Source organism: Mus musculus, chromosome 3, assembly GCF_000001635.26.
Source record: "Mus musculus strain C57BL/6J chromosome 3, GRCm38.p6 C57BL/6J".
Lineage (NCBI taxonomy): Eukaryota > Metazoa > Chordata > Mammalia > Rodentia > Muridae > Mus > Mus musculus.
The window spans coordinates 107693874-107714341 of record NC_000069.6 but is presented as its reverse complement, the minus strand read 5'-3'; the positions used below and the strand labels follow the sequence as shown (position 1 = coordinate 107714341).

Here is a 20468-nt window from a genome sequence, read left to right as displayed (position 1 = left end):
CCTGGGAAAGGACTTTGAGTTTACTGCAAAAGGTAAGAGAGACTAAAGAAAGGTTCTGAACAAGGGACAGGCATGATTAAAATGATCAGTAAAATTCAGTGGGACCCAGGTAAAGAATAATCATATAAAGCAGCCATCAAAAGCTAAGTACTTACTTTGCACCCAGCAGATGGTCAAAGTCTTGCAGAGATTGCTTTGCTTAATAAAATTAATAGTGCACTTAAGACATAGTGCTGGCCCACATGGTTTTCAGTCCTCAGAGCCATCTCCTAATTTGAGTGTTGCTGCATCAATTTGGCAGATGGTGCCTGCACTTAAAAGGTAACTGTATTGTGCTGAAGGCCAGACAGTTACAGTGGTAGAGCCAGGGTTTAATTTCATGTTATTCTGACTCTAAAGTTGACTTCTTGTTGTTTTGTTTTGTTTTTCAAGACAAGGCTTCTCTGTGTAGCCTTGGCTGTCTAGGAATTACTGTACTGGTCACTCTGTAAGGCAGGCTGGCCTCAGACTCACAGAGATCTGCCTGCCTCTCCCTCCCAAGAGCTGGGATTAAAGGCGTGTAGTGATGCTGCCACCACCACCCTGCCCAAAGCTGACTTTTATGAAGATGTTATGAAAATTCTGGGGAGCAATGAAGAACAATGGAAGGAGCAAGAAGATTAGAGAAAAATAGATATAAACTAAGTTGCAGATGCATAATAGACATGTTATGACAACTGATAAAACTTTAGGTAGGAATAGTGTCAAATATGAGTTACAGTTTTGAACATGGATAGCTGATAGAAATTTCAACAGGCATGCACTAAGACTCAAGAACACAGGGAGCCAGGTAAGTGCTGTGGATGAATAGGAAATGTCTTCCATAGGCTCAGGCTTTGGATGCTACTCCCCAGGGACACTTCTTTTGGGATGCCATGGAAGATAGGGCATGGCTGGCTGTGTGGGTCAAGAGGAATGTGCCTTTGCAGGTTATACCTGATGCCTGATCCTCTGTCCCTGTATGCTTTCTGCCTAGCACTGACATGAGCAGCCTCTGCCACAAGTTCCCTCTGCCATGCCTTCCTTGCCACAGTCTCAAATGCTCTAAAAACCATAAGCCAAAGCTACTCCTTACACTGTTTCTGTCAGGTGTTATGGTCACACTAACTCAAAAGTAGCTAATACAGAAGGTTAAATAAAGGGTTCCAAATATGTTGAATTTGACATAATGGTGGCAGAGATTTGGAAAAATCACCTTACTCCTTATGTCTGCTCCCCACTGATCAACTCCTTACTTGTTCATTTAAAAAATTTAAAAATATGATAAAATGTAACATTTTAACAATTAAATTATTTTAATTAGCTGTTTCATATCCAGTATGTGAGGAACTAGTTGGGGAGTCATCACTTCATCTCAACAAGGGAAAACAAAAAGCAAAAGTCTGAACAAACTGAAAAATCAGCAGGTGTTCTTAGATCCCTCAAAGCAAAGGAGCCTCAGGGAAAACTGTGCCCCGCCCTACAATCAGAAATGCAGATACAGAGAATTACAACTCAGCAGAGAACTGGAGCAGAAAGCTCCCAGGAACCAGGGTAAGAAAGCCTAGATTGTAGTGGAGGACTTGCTAGTTAGTGCTCAGTGTATAACCAGCTCAAGCTGTGAAGACTTCAGTGGGTCCCAGACAGTGGGACAGAGTGGGGGAAATCTTCATTACTTCTAGTCCAGGGGCTTCTAGTTTCTCCCAAAGACTACAGAGCAGCATTCTCAACCTGTGGGTTGTGACCCCTTTGGGTCACCTAAGACCGTCGGAAAATATAGACTTTGATTCGTAACAGTAGCAAAATTACAGTTATGAAGTAGCAATGAAAATAATTTAATGGTTGGGGGTCACCTCAACATGAGGAACTGTATTAAAGGGTTGCAGCATTAGGAAGGTTGAGAACCACTGTTTTAGAGGAAAAAAAAAATCTGATACTTCTGGGGAAGAACAGGCATTATGAAATACCAAGGCCAGAGAACAGTGTGTTAGGACTGCCCTCGAGGGAAAATAGGTCCCTTGAGGGCAGTCCTAATGAAGTTTTTCCAGAGTCTAATAACAGAAAGAAGGGAATTACTCAGTGACAGCACAACTCCTCTCTGTCGTTCAGTGAGAGGTGTGCGGGCAGAGACTAAGAAGCCCTGTGAGCTCATAGCTCCAACACCAGGCTGAATTATCTGGCATGTTACTGAGTATTCACTCCCACTATCTACATGCATGTACACCAAATGGCCTTTTTCTCAGCACTCCTTTCACTAGCACACCCCATCTGAGATATAGAGGGAAATGAATACACCAACACCAACAGTAACAAAAACCACACCTAGGATATTTAAACATCAGGGGAAAAGAAGCCTTACCTACACAGGAGTGAAGACAGGAATTCCTCCAAAACCAAGCAAATGAGAAAAGTGTGATGTGAAATGCTTACTACGCTGAGGGGGAAGGAAAAGACAGTCTGGAATTGTGAGAAAGGAGGCTCCGAAAGTGAACAGAGTGGGTACTGAGGTATATGCCTTGGAGCCCCAGCAACGGAAGGCAAAGGCAGGTACAGGTGACTTGAACTTGGGAGTTCAAGATAAGCCTGGGCCACATTCAAGATTCCATCTGGAATCAGAAAAAAAAAAAAAAAAAAACGTGAAGAAGAAATAGATTGCTTAAGACAAAACCAGGAAATGTGTTGCCTGCCTTACTTGAAATGTTAAAAAGCTCTTCAAAGACAAGAATATAGGGGCACAGGTCACAGACAGGCGTACCTGACAAAAGGAAGAGCCCCAGAAAAGGAGGCTCTGTTTGTGTGATTAAAACAATTAATGTCAAGGTAGTTAAAACTTCAATGTAAAAAATCTTAGTTGATTTATGGGTAACAGTTTGTTCAAAATAACAGCAATAATATACTAAGTATGTTTGAATGTATAATCTTATGACTCAAAGGAGAGAAGGAGGAAATTAGGAATTTTTGTTGTTATGAGATATTTACAATAAGAACAATTGTAAAGAGAAAAAGTAATGAAAGAAAAATATTAAAAATAAAAATAGAGATTATTATATAAATATAGATTTGGATTAGCTGTAAATGTATATTGCAAATTCTAGGGCAACCACTAAAAAATATATTTTTTAGGGAAAAGTAAAAAAAATTGAAATGTAATTGTTACAAGAAAAATAAGAAAAAAAATTTTAAAAAAGAAAAGAAAACTAAGGGCACTGAGTGGCAGGCAAGGTCTAGGGATATAGTTCAGATGGTAGTGTGCCTATCTAACATGCACAAGGCCCTGGGTTCAATTCATAGCATCACATCAACCAGGTACAGGCACATACATACCTGTAATCCCATCACTTGGGAGGTAGAGGCAGAAGGATCAGAAGTTCAAGGTCATCCTAGTCTACAAAGAGTTCAAATGAGATCATGAGAACAGAACACACACAATGATTAGTGTCATAAGAAGAGATCCCTGGCTCATCAGTTAAGAGCACTGGCTACTCCTCCAGAGGACCCAGGTTCAACTCCCAGCACCCACATAGCAGCTCACACCTACCTGTCACTCCAGCTCCAGTGCTTCTGACAACCTCACACAGACACACACGTGGACAAAACAGCAATGAGCATAAAAGAAAAATAAATTGTATATTTAAAAGAGAAGAGACCCCAGAGTTTTCTCCACCATTCAAGGTGGAGCAAGGTAATAGCAAGAAGGAAACCAAGTGCAAGCCAGGAAGAGGGTCCTCTGTAGAGCCTTCCATGACCTTGGGCTTCCCAGTCTTGTTAAAGATCAATGTATGTCATTTAAGTCACCCAGTTGATGGCATTTTGTTATTGTAGCCTAAAATGACTAAGATAATATCTAAGTTTCCACCCTGGGAAGCTAGAAAATACCAAATTAAATATAGAGTGAGCAGATGAAAAGATGTAGTAAAAGTGAGGGGCTACGTTAGTGAAATTGAAAACATAAAACGTGGAGAAATCAGTGAGATGAAGAGCTGGTTGTTTGAGAATATCATAAACCTCACACACTCAGACCAACCTACTACAGAGAATAAACGTTTATGAAAACCCTATGGTTAACATCATAACTAACTCGAGGAATTAGGAGTTTCCCACTAAAATGAGGAACAAGCCAGGGTATCCTCTCTCCTCATTCTCTTTCAGCATAATACTAAAAGTGCTAACTAATGAAAACAAAACAAAACAAAACAAAACAAGCAGGAAACCATTAAAAGGTATTCATACTAGCAAGGGAAGTGTTCCATATGACACTGGAATATACATGTCACCATTCATTTTTGAAGTGCATATACAATACCAAAATGAGTCCTAATTTCAACTGTAGACTTACAGTAATAGTGGTATGCTACTGTGAGCTCACCGTACTCACTGCTCGTCTCATTCCTGTCACAGAAATACCTGGAAGAACCAGCTTACAAGAAAGTCTTATTCAGCCGGGCAGTGGTGGCGCATGCCTTTAATGCCAGCACTTGGAAGGCAGAGGCAGGTGGATTTCTGAGTTTGAGGCAAGCCTGATTTACAAAGTGAATTCCAGGACAGCCAGAGCTACACAGAGAAACCTTGTCTCAAAAAACCAAAAAAAAAAAAAAAAAAAAAGAAAAGAAAAGAAAGGCTTATTCTAGCTCATAGTTTCAGAGGGCTGGAGAAGCATGTGACAGTGCCACCTTACTTTATGGAGGAATCAGAGAGATGAAAAGCAGTATGGGTAGGCACACCTAAGGACCCACACCTACTGACCTGTTTCTTCTAGTTCCAAACATTTTTCAGAACCTCCCAAAATGGGTTGCACAGCTTGGGCCAAGCCCTGACATATCAACTTGTGTGGGCATTTTAAATTCAAAACAAAACACTCATCAACTGGAACAAATGTGGCACTCTGGTGCGTCATGGTTGAGACTGCATATGGGAGGGCAGGGGCTTTATGGGAGATCTCCTTGTCCTTGTCCACAGAGGGAGTCAGTTTTCTCCTTCTACCATGGGAATTCAGAGGATTAAACCAAGGTCGTCAGACTTGGCAGCATGTGCTCTTACCCACTAAGCCACCTCGCCTGCTCCTGTTCCTCTTGTGTCATTTTTTTTTTTCCTGACACAAAAGCAGCTCTGGAAGTGAATGTGGTTTTGCCTTTAGGATTAAGTTGAGTTGATGTGCATGTGTATAATCAGGGCTTTCTGTAACCATCATAACCACTGCATGGTCATCACTCCAGGATTCCTCCTGCCTTCTCTTATAGTCTTGTACAGGTTTTAGAATGCATATAAATTTTCATTTATCTGGGATAGTTACCTGCAAATGCAATTGCTAGGTCATATTGAATTGTGTGTTTTGTTTAAGAAAAAGTTACCCAGTGTTTCTAGTGGCTGGGACATCTTTGCATGCCCGGCAGCAGTGTGAAGGCTCGGCATCCGAGTGCTTGCTTGACATGGTTTGGCATTTCATTTCAGTTATTGTAGCATTTGCGTCGTTATCTCATCAAGGTTTTAATCCGTATTTTCCTCATGACTAATGACCGTGAATATCTTTGTTGTTCATATACTCTTTAGTAAGCTGTCTGCTTACTGAATCAGTTTTGACGGGATTGTTTGCTATCTTATCTGATTTTGAGAATTCTTTACATATTCTTTTTATAAAAAGATGTATCTATTTGTATGTGTGTGTGCCTATGTGCATTTATGTGCACATGTGTAGGCCAGAGGAGGGTTTAAAATCCCTAGAATTGAAGTTACAAGTGGTTGTAAGCTGCCATATGGATGCTGGGAACCAAACTCAGATCCTCTGAAAAAGCAGTGCTCTTATCTTTGGTCTGGTTGGTAGACTTGGGTGTGGGGTCGGCATCAAGACAGACAGAAAATAGCTATTCTCAATCTACTGTGCATCTGCATACATTTTAGAAGGGTTTTGAATGAAACCACGGTAGTGGTTTGAGTAAGAATGGCCCCCATAGGCTCACATATTTGAATGTCTAGTCATTAGGAAGTGGCAGCATCTGAAAAGGACTAGAAAGTGTGGCCTTGTTAGAGTAGGTGCGGCCTTATTGGAGGAAGTATATCACTGGAGATGGGCTTTCAGGTTTCTGAAGTCCAAGCCAGGTCTGGTTTTCTCTCTTCCTGAGGCCTGTAGCTCTCAGCTTCCCATCAAGTGCCTTATGTATGGCCATGCTCCACACCATGATAATAATGGACTAAACCTCTGAAACTGTAAGCCAGCTACCAGCTAAATGCTTTATTTTATAAGAGCTGCCTTGCTGGGCACTGATGGTGCACGCCTTTAATCCTAGCACTTGGGAGGCAGAGGCAGGCAGATTTCTGAGTTCGAGGCCAGCATGGTCCACAGAGTGAGTTCCAGGACAGCCAGGGCTACACAGCAAAACCCTATCTCCAAAAACCAAAAACCAAAAAAAAAAAAAAAAAAAAAAAAAAAGAGCTGCCTTGTTCATGACATGTCTTCACAGCAATAGACAACAATGTCACATTTAGTTATCAATTTGGAGAGCAATCTATTGAGTCTCCAAATCTCCAATATGATATTTTAGACCTTCATGATTTTTTTCAATGTTTTATAGTTTTCAGCATATAGTTCCTGGACTTGTTCCAGGAGCTCTATCTAGAAATAATGCATTATTTGCTATTTGAAGTGGGATTACTTTCACTCTCTAACTTCAATTGCTGGTGTATAAAAACATGATTGATGACAGGTATTCTGCCAACACCTCGAAGATGTTTCCCGGATCTGGAGTTGGTCACAGCTGCTGGTCTGTAAACTGGCTATGGCTTTATGATGCACTTCTGAATCAGACAGAAGAAGGAGTCATACAATCTCAGGGGAAACAGACTTTTGTCTTTTTTGCTGATTATGAAAATAGTCTTCCCAGATGACTAGTGTTTCAGAGATTGATGCAACACATGCTTACATTTTCCTACAGCTTCATTATCGACTCGATCTGTTTTTCTTCTGTTTTGCTGCCACACCCATGCCAAAATCTACAAATCAGGGCAGTCAAGGCTACTGAGCAGCTCACAACTGTGAGGAGTTCCAGGCATGGCTGCTTCCTTTTTCCCCAGAAAAATACAAAATGCATCCTGGCATGTGGCATATGCTAATATTCCCAATACTTGAAAGGTGGAAGCAGGAGGATTGCCATGAGCTTAAGGCAAGCCTAAACTATAGTAAGAGGCCTCATTTGAAAACCTGCCTCACAAAAACAATAACAACAACAACAACAACAACAACAACAACAAAAGCCTAAACAAACAAACAAACAAACAAAAAAAACCCACTACAACCACCACCACAACAAAAACCCATAGGAACTGAGTAACCAGGAACAGCCTGGCCTATGATTGGCCCTTCTGGTTAAGGAAGGCAGAAAAAGAGGCAACCTCCACAAGGAAGGCTTGGGCAGAAAGTTAGTTGTTCGCTTGCCCCATTAGAGAGCAGCACTGTATATTCAGTAAGATGAGAGATACAAAAATAAGCTAAAGTTCATGTGGAGCTTTTTATTTACCAAGCAGTCAATGCACACTCACTGTGGAAATTTTTAACATATAGATAAAAGCAAAAATAAGGAACCGTATGAGCTGTAATCTCACCAGAGGCGATAAGCTCTTGCTTTTTTTCTATATAAACATGCAATTTTATGTTTACTCACAAAGTAAGCTACACTGTGATGCTTTTTTAACAGATAAACATTTTCAGGTAGTAAAATTATCACACATGTCATTAATTACTGTTGCCTTTTGTATGGCTGTCCCAAATTTTTAGTCACTTGAATTTTTCTTCTGCTTTTGGGAGTGTAAGAGGGATGATTAATTACACACTTATTGCAGTAGAAAAGCCTGATTGAGAAATCAGCTATATCTAGTTTTCTTGGCCGTGGACTCTTCAGAAAGGAATGTTAAGTATTCCCCCACATCCTCCCAGGAGAGTGGCCAGGACTTCAAGTCTGGTAGGTCAAAGAGGTTGAGAGGTAGCCTTTTAGTTAGGAAGTTGGTTTACGTAGGGCAGTGACCACAGATGTCAGACACTGAGACTCAGATGGGTTCCCTTCCCCTTCCAGAGGTTGGCAAAAGCTGGTATGCAGATGGCTGTGAGGAACTGAAAGGAAGATTTCTCAGTGGCTGGCCACTGGGGCAGGGGAATGCATGATGAGTGGGTGTGGGAACACTGCTCATTAAGGTTGAAGTCTGGATTGTCTTCTGGGGCTTGTCGAAATATGGAGGATTCTCTTCATTGGCAGGGTTTCTGCTTCTCTGATCTTGTCTAGGGAATTAAAAAATCTCTACCTGCAGAATGTCACATAGCCTTAGAGTACAGGATCAACTTCCTTTTTCCTGATAAGAACCTGTTCAGCTAGCACCTCAGATTTCTGCAATGCTTCCCCATGCTAATGAGGCATTTTGGTACCCTAAACCTTCAGCCCATGACCTCTGCCTATCCTAGATGTTCATACCTCCAGTCCCCTCAAATTACATAAGCCTTGAATCACTTCAAGTAAAGTTGATCTAACTCCCTGCAGTTGGTCCAGGTATGATCATTGATTCTAAGTGCTCACTGGGCTTCAGAACTTCGGTAGTCATTCCTGTTGTCATTGCCCTCATGGACCAACATCAGCTGATGATCCCAGAGGGCAGCGAGAGCCACAAGCCATGCCCATAGACAGGAGATGACCAGCATCCCATAGGTAGCCATGGAGCAGCCATTAACTGCCTGAGCGCCTCCAAACTGGACCAGCTGTCCAGTTCTATTTTAATTCACCTGCTTAGGATTTCTGCTTTAGTTTACATTTAGAAAAATCAAATGAGTCACGAGGAAGACCCCTTACTAATATTAGACCTCTAGCTAACTAAATAACAACTAAATAACTGTGAAATGGGTTTGGAATCAGATTTAAATAAATTTCAAGAAAATAAAGAATATGATAATTTCTTTCCTGCCAACTGTCACAAAGTTATTCCCTTCCATATGCCATGCTGTAATAAACACTGACGTGATGGTCATCTATGGTCCTTGATGGTTCACACTTGATGTCTTCTTGTCCCCTAAGGAGTGGCAAGGCCTTTTGGGTCTGTCAACCATATGGCTTAAGCCCCTGGACCAAGGAACCTGAACTGGGTTAAGGCAGAAACAGCTGGATATTCTGTGTCTGGCCCTCGCTCCTTTTCAAATGTGCTTTATAGCTCAGAGAATGTTTCTTCACCCTCCTAACCTTCAATTTTTTCCATCTGTAAAGTTCTGACAACCAAAAATATTTACCACATGATAGTACTCAGTCTACGTAAAATCTAGACAGACACATGTCCACAGAAGATAGAAGCAGTTCCTATGTGTTTCAGTCAAACCAGATGTTGTTGACCTGTTCCTGAACAAAGCATAACTTGGTCACCTCTACATTTCCACTGTTGCTATTCCTTCCATCCAGTATGAATATACCTCACTGCATTTTCAAGTCCAACTCACTCTTTAAGATTCAACAAAACAACTCCCTTTCACAAGGCTACCTCTATTTCTCTCATGGAATCCATTTTTCTTTCTTCTTCAACAGGCATCTGCGATCAGTGAGTGTCCTCTGGAAACATTTTGCAAGCTCCCTGAAGGCAGAGGCTGTGCTTTATTATCTGTGCACCCCCTCCAGGACTCAGCTCAATATTCTGAGAGTTACTATCAGCCAAATGGAGAACTAAAATTGGGACCTAGATTTAGGCTTGGATGCAATTCCAGACTATTTCAAGCCTCGGAGTAGGTGGGGCAATGAAAGGAATGCTGGGACTAGGAGATAAGACTTCTGAACATGAGTGTGGCCTGGGCTTCAGTGCCTGCCCACAACTCATACCTCCTTGTCTAGGCCCTACAGGAACAAGAGGACACTGTGTCTTCATAAGTTGATCCTGGGCCTTCAAGGGACCTCACTTCACCCATTCTTTCCCTGTGGCCCTACAAATAAGGCAAAGGCCTAAGTAGGCCTGCAGAAAATGGTTAGAGGAATTTTGGGAAAAGGCCAATGTCCAAGCTCCTGGTCTCTGGATTGAGCTATGTACTTGCTCTTAGCCCAAAACGTTGTTGACCCTTTGTCGGGACGCTGGAGTGTGGAAGTGGCATGAGCTCATTCTGGAGGCCCGGGAGCTCTGTTCTCACCACTGCAGAATGGGACAAATGATGAGGGTGGGGATGAGGGAGGTTAACTCTTCTCCCAGGGAAGAGACCAGGGTTGCATTGGTATGATGGAGCCTGCAACTGCTCAAAAGCCGCACAGGCAGAGCCTTTTGTCATTGTGGCCATGAAGAGGATTATCCCTACCAGGGCAGAGAGGTGTGAAGGCTAACCTTGGAAATCCAGACTGGCATAATGAGAGTTAGGAGGGTGAAATGGTTAATGGTTTGTTGAAAAACAGGGAGAGTCCCTCCTCTAGGGGCCTAGCTGGCTGCAAAGCCAGGAGCAGAGACTCCAAGGGTGATGCAATGGGGCCCGCCCTGCACACCAGAGAGGGTAAGGAAGGCTGACTCCCACCCAGCAGCAGCGGACTCCACACTACCAGCAGACAACCACTCTCTCCTCTGGCCCCAAGAAACCAGCCACATGGTGGGTGGAACCTTGCAGGTAGAAAAGACCCTGTTTGCTTGAGCTGTGGAAAATTGCAGCTTCTGCCTACCCTATTCCATCCAACCTCTAAGCCTTTCTAGTCAAGCAAGCCTTCCCATTTAGCCCCACCATACATGTTCTGGAGTCTCCTCATCAGGGTAGCTAGCTAGTCTAGCCAACCATTCTCTATTCCCACCGCAGGACTACTTTCCTTTTAGGAAAGGTAACAGGTAGAGGGTGAAGGACTCAGGACTGTGGAAGGCACAGACAGCCTCTGACCCTGGCAAGACGGCACTCTCACCCTGCTAGCCTGCTCACTATGATCCTGGGAGAGGATATATTCTGGGTGGAAAATCAGAAGCTTCTGAAAAACTCACAAGAGCTTCAAGGGTGGGCAAGCATCCCTGAATTCAAGAGTTAGACTCCTGTTCCCTTCCCACCTTTGAAAATGACCCAGACTCCTGAAAAATAGTTCTTACTTAGCATGGGGCAGGAGAGACAAGAGAATCTGACCTCTCTGAAAATATATTAGGGGACTCAGATTTTCGAACAAAGTGCTGACCAAAGTCCCATGAGGACTATGGCTGGTTTATTTTCTATGGGACCCCCAACACATCTTCTGTCCTAAGTCAAGAATTATTAGAGAGATTTACCAGGCAGAAGCTAAAGTCCAAGTGCAATTTCACAATTTCTGCTATTATAGTAAACTTCTCAACACAGAGGGGGGCGTACAGAAAAAAATACACAAAGAAGCATAACAAACTACCAAAACTGTTCCACAGCCAGTGTTTACAAACCTTGGCTGCCTTTTCAGCCTTAACTTTAAAAGGTGGCAATTTCAGAAATTGAGGAAGTTCATCAGTATCTTTGCTCCAATCCATCATTTAAGGATGTTTCCAGGGGCTACAGGACCTGTACCCAGTCAAGACCCAACCTGAAGCAGAGAAGTGACAATTACCAATGGCTCAGGCAGTTTCAGTCTTCCCTATCAGAAAAGCAAGATTCACTTGCAAACAAGTGCTTTGCCTAAGCCTGGATGATCAGTTCCAGCCTCAGGGTATTCTTATAATTCTGGAAGGCAAGGCACAGACAGAATTCCAAATTCTCAACAACAGCTCCTTTAAAACCTCCAGTTGCTTTTCTGGGACTTACATCTTAGTAACTTATGTTTGAACATATTACTTTTTGTAACTTTCTCCAAGCTCCCTTGTATTTGTTATGTGATTGAATTAAGTCATCAAAGCCCTCGATGGAGAGCTATATCTTGTTTTGCATGAGGAAAGAGATCCAGAAAGATCTAAGATCCGGGTAGCCGAGTTGGGAGCATAGTCAAGATCTGAGCCCACATCGCCACCCAACCACAACCCTAGTACACACACACACACACACACACTCACACACAGAGTCACACACACACACACACACACACACACACACACACACACACACACACACAGTCAGGCAGACATCAGAAGTTCTCAAGTCCTCAGCACAGAATCCCAGATGCCCTAAGGCAGAGAGGTCCTTAATCCAATACCTTCAGATAAACTATCACTATTGGCAGGAACAAGGCTCTCTGCCATTTACATTTTGTTCCATTTCTCTGTGCTGTGACCCAACTTAGTCTGTTTTGCTTGAAAGCAAATCACACCCACTCCTACTCCTCACTCCCAAATAGGAAATCCAATTGCAGTGAGTTGGAAATGACTCCAAATGCCCAATAACAGAAACAAAACAAAACAAAACAAAACAGTTAAACTCTTAAGGTGAATGATGAAATGTCTGAGCAACACAAACAAAACTAAGAATGTAAAGCATCTCTGTGCAAGGAAACATGTTTTTGAAATACTGTAATTTGAACAGAGCAGAACCCACAATGGCAGGCACTTACCAAACACAGGTGTGCCAATGAGCATCTACAAATTAATACGAAGCAGAATGAACTGAGAAGTGTGGATGAAAGATTTTCTCTTTGTAAGTTTTCCCTATAATGTTCAAATAATAACTAGCAATAACAATTTCCTAACACATAGGCAAATGTGATCATCTTAATAAGCAGAGCGAGGCGTGAAGGAGGAAGAACTCTTGCTAGAGCTGCTGAAATGGAAGAACCAGCATAAGGGGCTCTTCCGAGAGCACAATGTGAAACAGGAAGCAGGGTTCTTCTATGGCCCTGCCCTGGGTGATCTGGAGTGATGCTCCAAGGGGACCCAGCACATCAAAAAACATGTCAATGGTGCCTCTAAGAGCCGTGCAACAACCAGGGCAGGAAGGGGATGAGGGCTTTCCTCTTTCTAGCACTGCCCACAGCTCACATCACTACAATTATGGGGCGCTGTCTTAGGGTTTTACTCCATGACCAAGGCAATTCCTATAAGGACAACATTTAATTGGGGCTGCTTTACAGGTTCAGAGGTTCAGTCCATTATCATGAAGGCAGGAAGCATGGCAGTGTCTAGGCAGACAAGGTGTAGGAGGAACTGAGAGTTCTACTGTATCCAGGGAAAGACTGATTCTTCTGCAGTGGGTGGGGCTTCAAATTCACCACCACATTGGCACACTGCCTCCAACAAGACCATACTTCCTAACAGTACCACCCCCTATGGGCCAAGCATATTCAAACCACCACAGGTCCATAAAGTGAGGCTTGTTGACAAGAGGGAAAAGGCCTACAGAACAAGTATAATATTTCTTAGGTAAGATGGCAGGCTAGATGGGAGTACAGAGGCACAAACAAGGCTTCCCTAAGACTCAGGAACAGCGCTCTCTGCAAACACATTAAACTCAACATGTTTCAAGCTGATCCCATATCTCATCAGCCTCTCTATGAAGGATTGCTTTTTCTCCTTTGTTTTCCAAATTGGTGATTGCCAGCACTACCCACCATGTTGCAACAGGCTGTATTCCATCTGTCTCTAGCTTCAGCCTTTACTCTGTTCTACTGTACCTCCATTCCCTAAACACACTAAAATAGTGACAGCTCCCAGGGCACACCAAGCTGTCTTGATTGTCTGCCTTTCCTGGATTCTGTTCTCAACCTTAGCCAACTGTTTACTATCAAGACAGCACATGTAGCATCTCGGTCTGTGAAGTCCCTTTTGTTCATCTGCTGAGACCTACAGAACCTGTACCCAGCTAGAAGCCAGTGTCTCCATCTTATTAGTCTCTCAAGCCACATCTAGCACTGTTCCTAGTATATCTCAAGCATTCAGTGCAGTGATGAAACTTAACCCTAGTAAACCTAGGGTTACAGAGAACTGTATCACCGGGCAGGTTCAACACTGTGAACACCATACAGTATACCTTTGTGTATTCATAGGTCATATAACCTGGTATACAATGTATATACTACACCCATTGCATCTGGATATACAGCATATACTGCAGGTGGTTGTAGTACAATGGTAAAAACTTAAACATATCAAAAGGTAGGCTTATATAGTTACCACCATGAAAATGAGGAATGTGTAGTGCTAAAACACTACAATAGCTTTGTCACGGGATTGTAGGAATATTTTGTTTTAAAATCTTTGTTTTTGATTTTAGTCTCGGTTTTCTTTCTATTGTAATAAAGAACATGACCAAAAGGTAATTTTTAGAGGAAAGGATTTCAGCTTACATGTCCTGATCGCAGCCCATTATAAAGCAGCTCAAGGCAGAAGATCATGTAAACCATTATAAAGCAACCCAGGGGCAGGAACTTAAGCACAGGCTATGGAGTGCTGCTTCCTGGTTTGTTCCCCATTACTTGCTCACCATCAGTCAAGAAAATGCTCCCACAGACATATGACAGACAGTCTGATAGAGGCATTTGCTTAGTTGAGATTCCACGCCCAGATAGCTCCAGCTTGTATCAACTTGACATAAATCTAACCAGGAAAGTTTTGGTGGTGTTGTCTTTGTTGAGACAAGGTCTCACTACATATCCCAGGCTAGCCTCAGACTCACACTGTAGCTCAGACTGGTCTTGAAGTCTTGGCAATCCTCCTGTCTCAGTCTCCTGACTATTTGGATGACAAGTGTGTGCTCCCATATGTGACTCCATAATACTCCCATGGACCACTGGTGTATAGTACCTAGCATTGGCCAGATCATCACGCACTGTATATGACTTTGTTTTATAAATAAAGAATACGATTAATTTTGGGGTAGACTAAGTATATTTGACTAATCATAACAATCCCATGTGAGACACTGCAACACTATTACACTTTTAGTCATGTGATCTTCTCATTCACCTTTGTCCTTCCACCACTCCTTTCTCGGGCAGGATTCTCTTTGATCTCCAGACCTTTGGAAAACTTTCTACCACCACATACAACAAGTAGCATTACCCTTAGATCCCTCCTCTTCACAAACACTGGCCCAGGGATGGGTCTCTAGTCTGGATGCCTTTGTGGTGTCCTGAGGAATTAGCTTGCTTGCTGGTAGAGGTAGTGTCAGGTGAGGGAACAGGCAAAAACAAGCCATTTCTTGGCATCCAGAAGTGGCAGTTTCCAGTTGAACCACGTGAGGCTGTCTTGGGATTGGGCATGAGGTAGGCAGCATACAGTGTTTCTCATGGATGGTATGCTGTCACACTCCCTGGCTGGGTAAGCACTTTGATTTCCAGCCTCTACCTGGGGAGCATGGTGGCCACCAGGGCCTTCTACAGTGGCTGTTTTTCAACAATGCTATGACCTTGGACTGGTTCCTATTGCCTCTCTAGTATCACAGGGGTGCCTTTTCCACCTTTAGATTAAGCATCCTTGTCCATCTCCTGCAAGAGCAAACCACCAGCCTCCTGTCCAATAAGGCACACTGGTAAGTGGAGTCACTTGCTGGTCTCCATCTCGACCTAAGCCACTCAATAAAGTTGTATTCCCTCTAGGTCTGGTCCTGTGGACAATCCTCTGTCTCCTGACTCTGAAGGAGTATGAGAGATGTACTCTTCAATCTCCAGGAAGCTCACAGCGAAGCTAAAATGCCCAGAGAAAGTACAAAGCACCTGAAGAAAAACTGCTTTAAAAAAGTCAAATCCAAAATATAGATACACTAGAGCTTGTTAAAAATAATTTGTCTCAAGACACATATATTTTTTTTTAATTCAGGAGACTTAGAGTTTCTTAGCTGATTTCTAAAGACTCAGGTGAATTGAATCTATGGGGCTCCAATAACAGTGTGGACAAAATAAAAAAGATGAAAGCTCCCGAGTGGGCCAGTTGTGGTTGCAGGCCCCAGCTCTAAGGAGAGAGTGGCCGCCTGGCCCTGTGTGGATGTGCTTACTACTCTGGTTTCATCTCTCTGCCCTCTGTGGCCATAGAATTCCCAAGGAGAGAAGTCTGACTGCTCTGAACAGTGAGCACATGAGAGAACACTAACATTTTAAGACATAGCAATCCTTCTAGGTACTTCAACAGCCCTCTTCAAACATCCACAGGCTTCTTATAGGAAGAATTCAGTGGGTCCAGAAATAACTATTTCACACCTTCCCCAACCTTGAGCACAAATCAGTATTGGGGTAGGGCTGGTGTCTTTTAAGACCACCTTTTTTCTTGATAAAGTTGAGTCTTTAAAACCTGGTAAGGTCAGGAATGGTGGCACAGGATAAGAGATCAAAGCCAGCCTGGGTTACATAGTGAGACCCTCTCACAAACAACCCAGAACCCAGTGAGGTGCTGGATATAAAAGAATGAGCTTAGAGAGGATTTAGTGGAAAGGCTCTCAGGAGGACTTATTCTCAGCATAGTGGGGAAGAATCTGGCTTCTCAGAGTCCACCCAAGAGAGAAGAGTGAAGCAAAGGAATGAAAAAGGAGCCACAGGAAACAGCTAGATGCGGAGTATACTAGAGAGCTTTGAGGGAGATTGTGGTCATTGAGAAATCCCAATGGTGAGATAGATGGCTGAAATCTCTTTTTGGAACATTTCAGAAATGTAATTGTAGACTGTTTGCTATGTGATGTAACCTCTCCCCTTTGACCAACAAACCTTCATTAAAAGTTCTGCTACATGTTATAGCCTCATTTTTTGTGGTTTAGGAGTAAGAGTTGGAAAGAGAAAGGGGCTGATGTGACTACAAGAGCTAAAGAAACAGTTGTAAGACTGGAATAGTGAGTAATGTTTCAGATGAGGCAGCAAACTAGAGCCAGAGATGACCATGAAAACCTAAGTCCCCTCAGTAATTCACAGAAATCCTGGGGACAACATTGTACTTTCCACAGGACATAGGAATTGGAGCCAATGTCATTTGAATGACTCTCAAAGGATAAGATACCGCAGTTGACCCCAGCTTACGAATAGGCTTTCCCTTCCCAAATGGATGGGTTCTTGGAAAACATAAATATGCCACATGCACCTCTACCATCCCAGGGCCTTTATACGGGGGCTGTACACAGTAGAATCCAGAAACTGTGCGAGTCCAAACTGAACGTTCTGCACTACACTCACTGAGAGTGGAGCTGGCAGGGAGAGCCTACTGCCTAGAGAGCATGGAGCAGGAGAACCCATTTGGCTGGGACTTTTTCTCAATCTGCCCTGTTCTCTGCCCTCTGACCAACCCATCAACCTTATCTTAATGACCTCTTCACATCAGCACTGCAGCCTGAAGGTCTTGTAAACAGACAAGGCCCAGGAGGAGATGGTGATGGAGGTCATAAAGGGTTGTGTAGAAACCAGACTGCTCTCAGCTTGTTCTGCACCCCTGTGAAGTAAAAAAGCAAACACTGTCCCCTGGAAATGGACTTCTGGCCCAAAGGGCCCAGGGTGTGGGCCGGGAGTAGGCTGTCTCTAACACTGAATTTTCCCAAAAAGGGCCGGGTAAAATGTGTCCGGTGGGACTCTGGTTTATGCTCCCAAGCATCGCTCTTGATATGCCATCTTCCCGATCCCCGATGCTCTGCCACCTCCCCATGCTGAGGTTTCCTGGGGAGTTGGTAGTCCAAAGACCCTTAGTCTTGTGGCATCTTTATAGGAGTCACACTCGGCTCAATAGGGCTGATGGCACCACCTGGCGGCAGACAAGGTTCAACTACTCACCCTGGGACGTTCATCACCGAGGCGCAGGAAAGGAGGGGCGATTCCTGCGGCCCGGCCCAGCATGTTGACGTCACCAGAGCGCGCCATTTGTCCCCGCCTCTTTCCGCCCCCCTCTCCTTGGGGCTGCCAGTACTTGACGTGGCGTCTCCGCCCTCTACCCTTACTTTGCGTGCGTGCTTGCGTGTGGCGGAGGTGGCTGCGCGGGCAGGTCGGAGCTGCGTGCTGTTGCTTCTGGTTCTGTGGCCGCCGTCGCTGTCCGGCAGGCTCCGGTCTCGGAGCCGACGAGGCGCGCGCGCGCGGGTCCCAGCCCTTCGGAAGCCCAAGCAGCTCGGCGCGGGGCCTGGCGGGAAGGCGGGCGAGCGCGTGGCCGAGGGCGCCGCGCGGACGGGCGGGCGCCCGTGAGGGAAAGAGGCGGGGGCGGCGGGTTAGCCGCGGGCCGGGCCGGCCGGGGGATGTCGATGCCTGACGCGATGCCGCTGCCCGGTGTCGGGGAGGAGCTGAAACAGGCCAAGGAGATCGAGGACGCCGAGAAGTACTCCTTCATGGCCACGGTCACCAAGGCTCCCAAGAAGGTGCGGGGCTCTGGGTGGCGGCGAGGGCCCTCGAGGAAGGGGCGCGAGCAAGCCCCGGGCCCGGACTCGGGTAGTTCGGGACTTAGGGCTAGGGTTTGGGGTGCTCAGGACCATTGACACGATGTAGTGGGTGGCCGGTGAGCGGCGATGGGCCTAGCTGGAGCCAAAGAGGCCGCTCTGACCTCGCTTTTCTTTGTCCCTCGGCCGGAGTCCTCCTGGATCTTACTGAAGCCCGACAGGGCCAGGCCTTAAATTCGCGACTGACTTTTCCTGGATGGAGGGCCTTGAAGACGAGATTGGGAGGGGGTGAGCGACTCAGCTGACCCCTGTGACCTGTCCAGGGGATGAGGTTGTGCAGGAAATTTCCCCTCAGGTGAGTGGGGGAAATCAGGCAGCTCTTTTTCAAAGCATCTTCTTGGGGGAGAATTGGCCGTTCGACCAACAACTGCGTGATCGCTTAGAGGCAAGAGGAAAGAATCGTATGAACTGGTTTATGCAGCTGACGGTTCTAAAAGCAACAAGAGATGGAAAGGCAAAATGGTAATCGCCGTGCAGTCTTCCACCTGCTAGGAAGTATGTGAGAAAGGAAAATTTAGAGGTTGGTGACAGTAGACACTGTCATGGATGCAGGTTGATCGCAGTCATGTGAATAGATCACTTAGACATCCCTCCAGAAAGGAGCTTGGGTGGGTTGGGGAGGTGGGTGGGAAGAAATGATTGCTCATTCTTTACTGCACTTACAAGTTCAGCCTATTGTGCTGGGGGTTGAGCTCAAAGGACATCCTTCTATGGCTCTTGGAAAAGGTGATCTATGGAGGGCTGAGTCTAACTAGCTCTCTCAGTGGTAGGGTCGGGGTCTCCAGTGCTTTCTGTCGAACCTTTGCTGACCCTTCCTCTAACCTGGTACCCAATTAGCAGTGGAACAAGGAGGTGACCTTTCTGAAATAGTTTCCTCTTGTATAAAGTCTCTTCACAATCAATCCTGCCTACAGTATTTGTAGGGTTCAAGGATGATATAGATTCAGCTGAGCAAGGTTTGCAGAGCAGTTAATCCCCAAGGCTCCTGTACTGGAACTAGTTAAGCTGCTCTCAGTGCCTGAGAGGGCTTTATTTATTTTCCTCCAGGAAACTAATTGACTGGTCTTGGGGAAAAAAAAAAAAGTCATTGCTGTGTGCTTTAGCTCTGTTTTCTCACAAAATTGAGAATGTCACCAATAACACCTTTGAAAGGTTTATAGAAGGTCCCTCCATCCTAAGGGATCCAGTTGACCTCATTTTTAGTGCTCTCATTCCCCAACTGCTTTGTTAGAGAAGTGACCTTTTGCAATCTGCACTATTTGAATACAAAGTTAGAGTTCTTACAAGCAAAATGCATACGTGCAGTACCTCAGATGAGTTAAGTGGAGAATTGGAAACACTGATAGACTAACCCCCTGACTCTTATCTCTTGTCATAAGCCCACCTTCTTTTGTCTAGGTACTCCAGAGAGTCTTAGTCATTTTTATTGTTCCTTATTTTTTTCTTTCAGTGTAACTATATTCTTGCAAGTCAATATTGATAAGCCAAAATCTGTATTATACATTGTAAACTCCTGGAGGCCAGGACTCTTGGTTACCATTGTATCTATGGAGCCTAGTTATGGAGCCTAGTTTTGTCCCTTGAATGTAGTACTCAATTATTAATTGGCAATCTGGCTAACCAGTAACTGAGATGCTGAATGCCAACAGCAGTAAATATCCCTTTTCCTCTGTCTGAAAGGAATATCACAAATGAGTATTATTGTGAAGCCAAGTGCTAATGACTTTAGAGACTCATATTCCATTAACTAAAATAAGCAAGTCCTGCCAGGCGTGTGGGAAGACCCTGTTGTAAATTTCCATTTGCTAATGTATGTGTCCTCATGTTATTCATCTTGTTCTTTGAGCTTTATTGTGTGGTATGTACGTTGTACTTGTATTAAGATGTATTATGATGACTAATTACCTTCCCTTAATGATGATGATAAGAAGCATTTACTTAGTTAATGGACCAGTTAAGGACTAGTCAAGGTCATGTAGTAAATTCTGGGTACTCTGGTTTTGGTTTTTTATTCCCTCTCAGGATTTCAGTTCCTCGATATTCTGACTTAGGTCACTGTTGAGCCTCTTCCATGTGGTGATAATGTGATGAAGTATAGAAAAGGTGAGGGTGCAGGTGGCATGGTACTGAATAGTGTGAGGAAAAGGTCTCTTTAAAATGATGTAGTCCGTCATCCCAAAGGATCCCAGCTCGACTGTAGACCAGG

At 44.2% G+C, this 20468-nt stretch overlaps 1 protein-coding gene and 1 long non-coding RNA gene across 11 annotated transcripts in view; one reads left to right on the top strand and one right to left on the bottom strand.

Moving 5' to 3' along the window:
- Gm40121 overlaps positions 1-18117 on the bottom strand; it is a 116727-nt gene extending 98610 nt beyond the window's left edge. The window contains exon 1 of one of the 2 annotated variants that reach the window (XR_003954675.1): positions 17613-18117. This is a non-coding gene — a long non-coding RNA (predicted gene, 40121). The remainder of the gene's footprint in view (positions 1-17612) is intronic. The other variant, XR_001783952.2, reaches the window with a different exon arrangement.
- The window catches only part of Ahcyl1 (S-adenosylhomocysteine hydrolase-like 1), a 33441-nt gene continuing 30754 nt past the window's right edge, over positions 17782-20468 (top strand). For 2 of the 9 annotated variants that reach the window (NM_001357111.1, NM_145542.4), the window contains exon 1: positions 17782-18184. Coding sequence is in view for 1 of the 9 variants with exons in the window: in NM_145542.4 (NP_663517.2) it covers positions 18065-18184 (120 nt within the window). In the remaining 8 variants the exon portion in view is untranslated. Of the gene's footprint in view, positions 18558-20468 lie in introns of all 9 variants that reach the window. The other 7 variants (XM_030252590.1, XM_030252591.1, NM_001357112.1 and 4 more) reach the window with 5 other exon arrangements.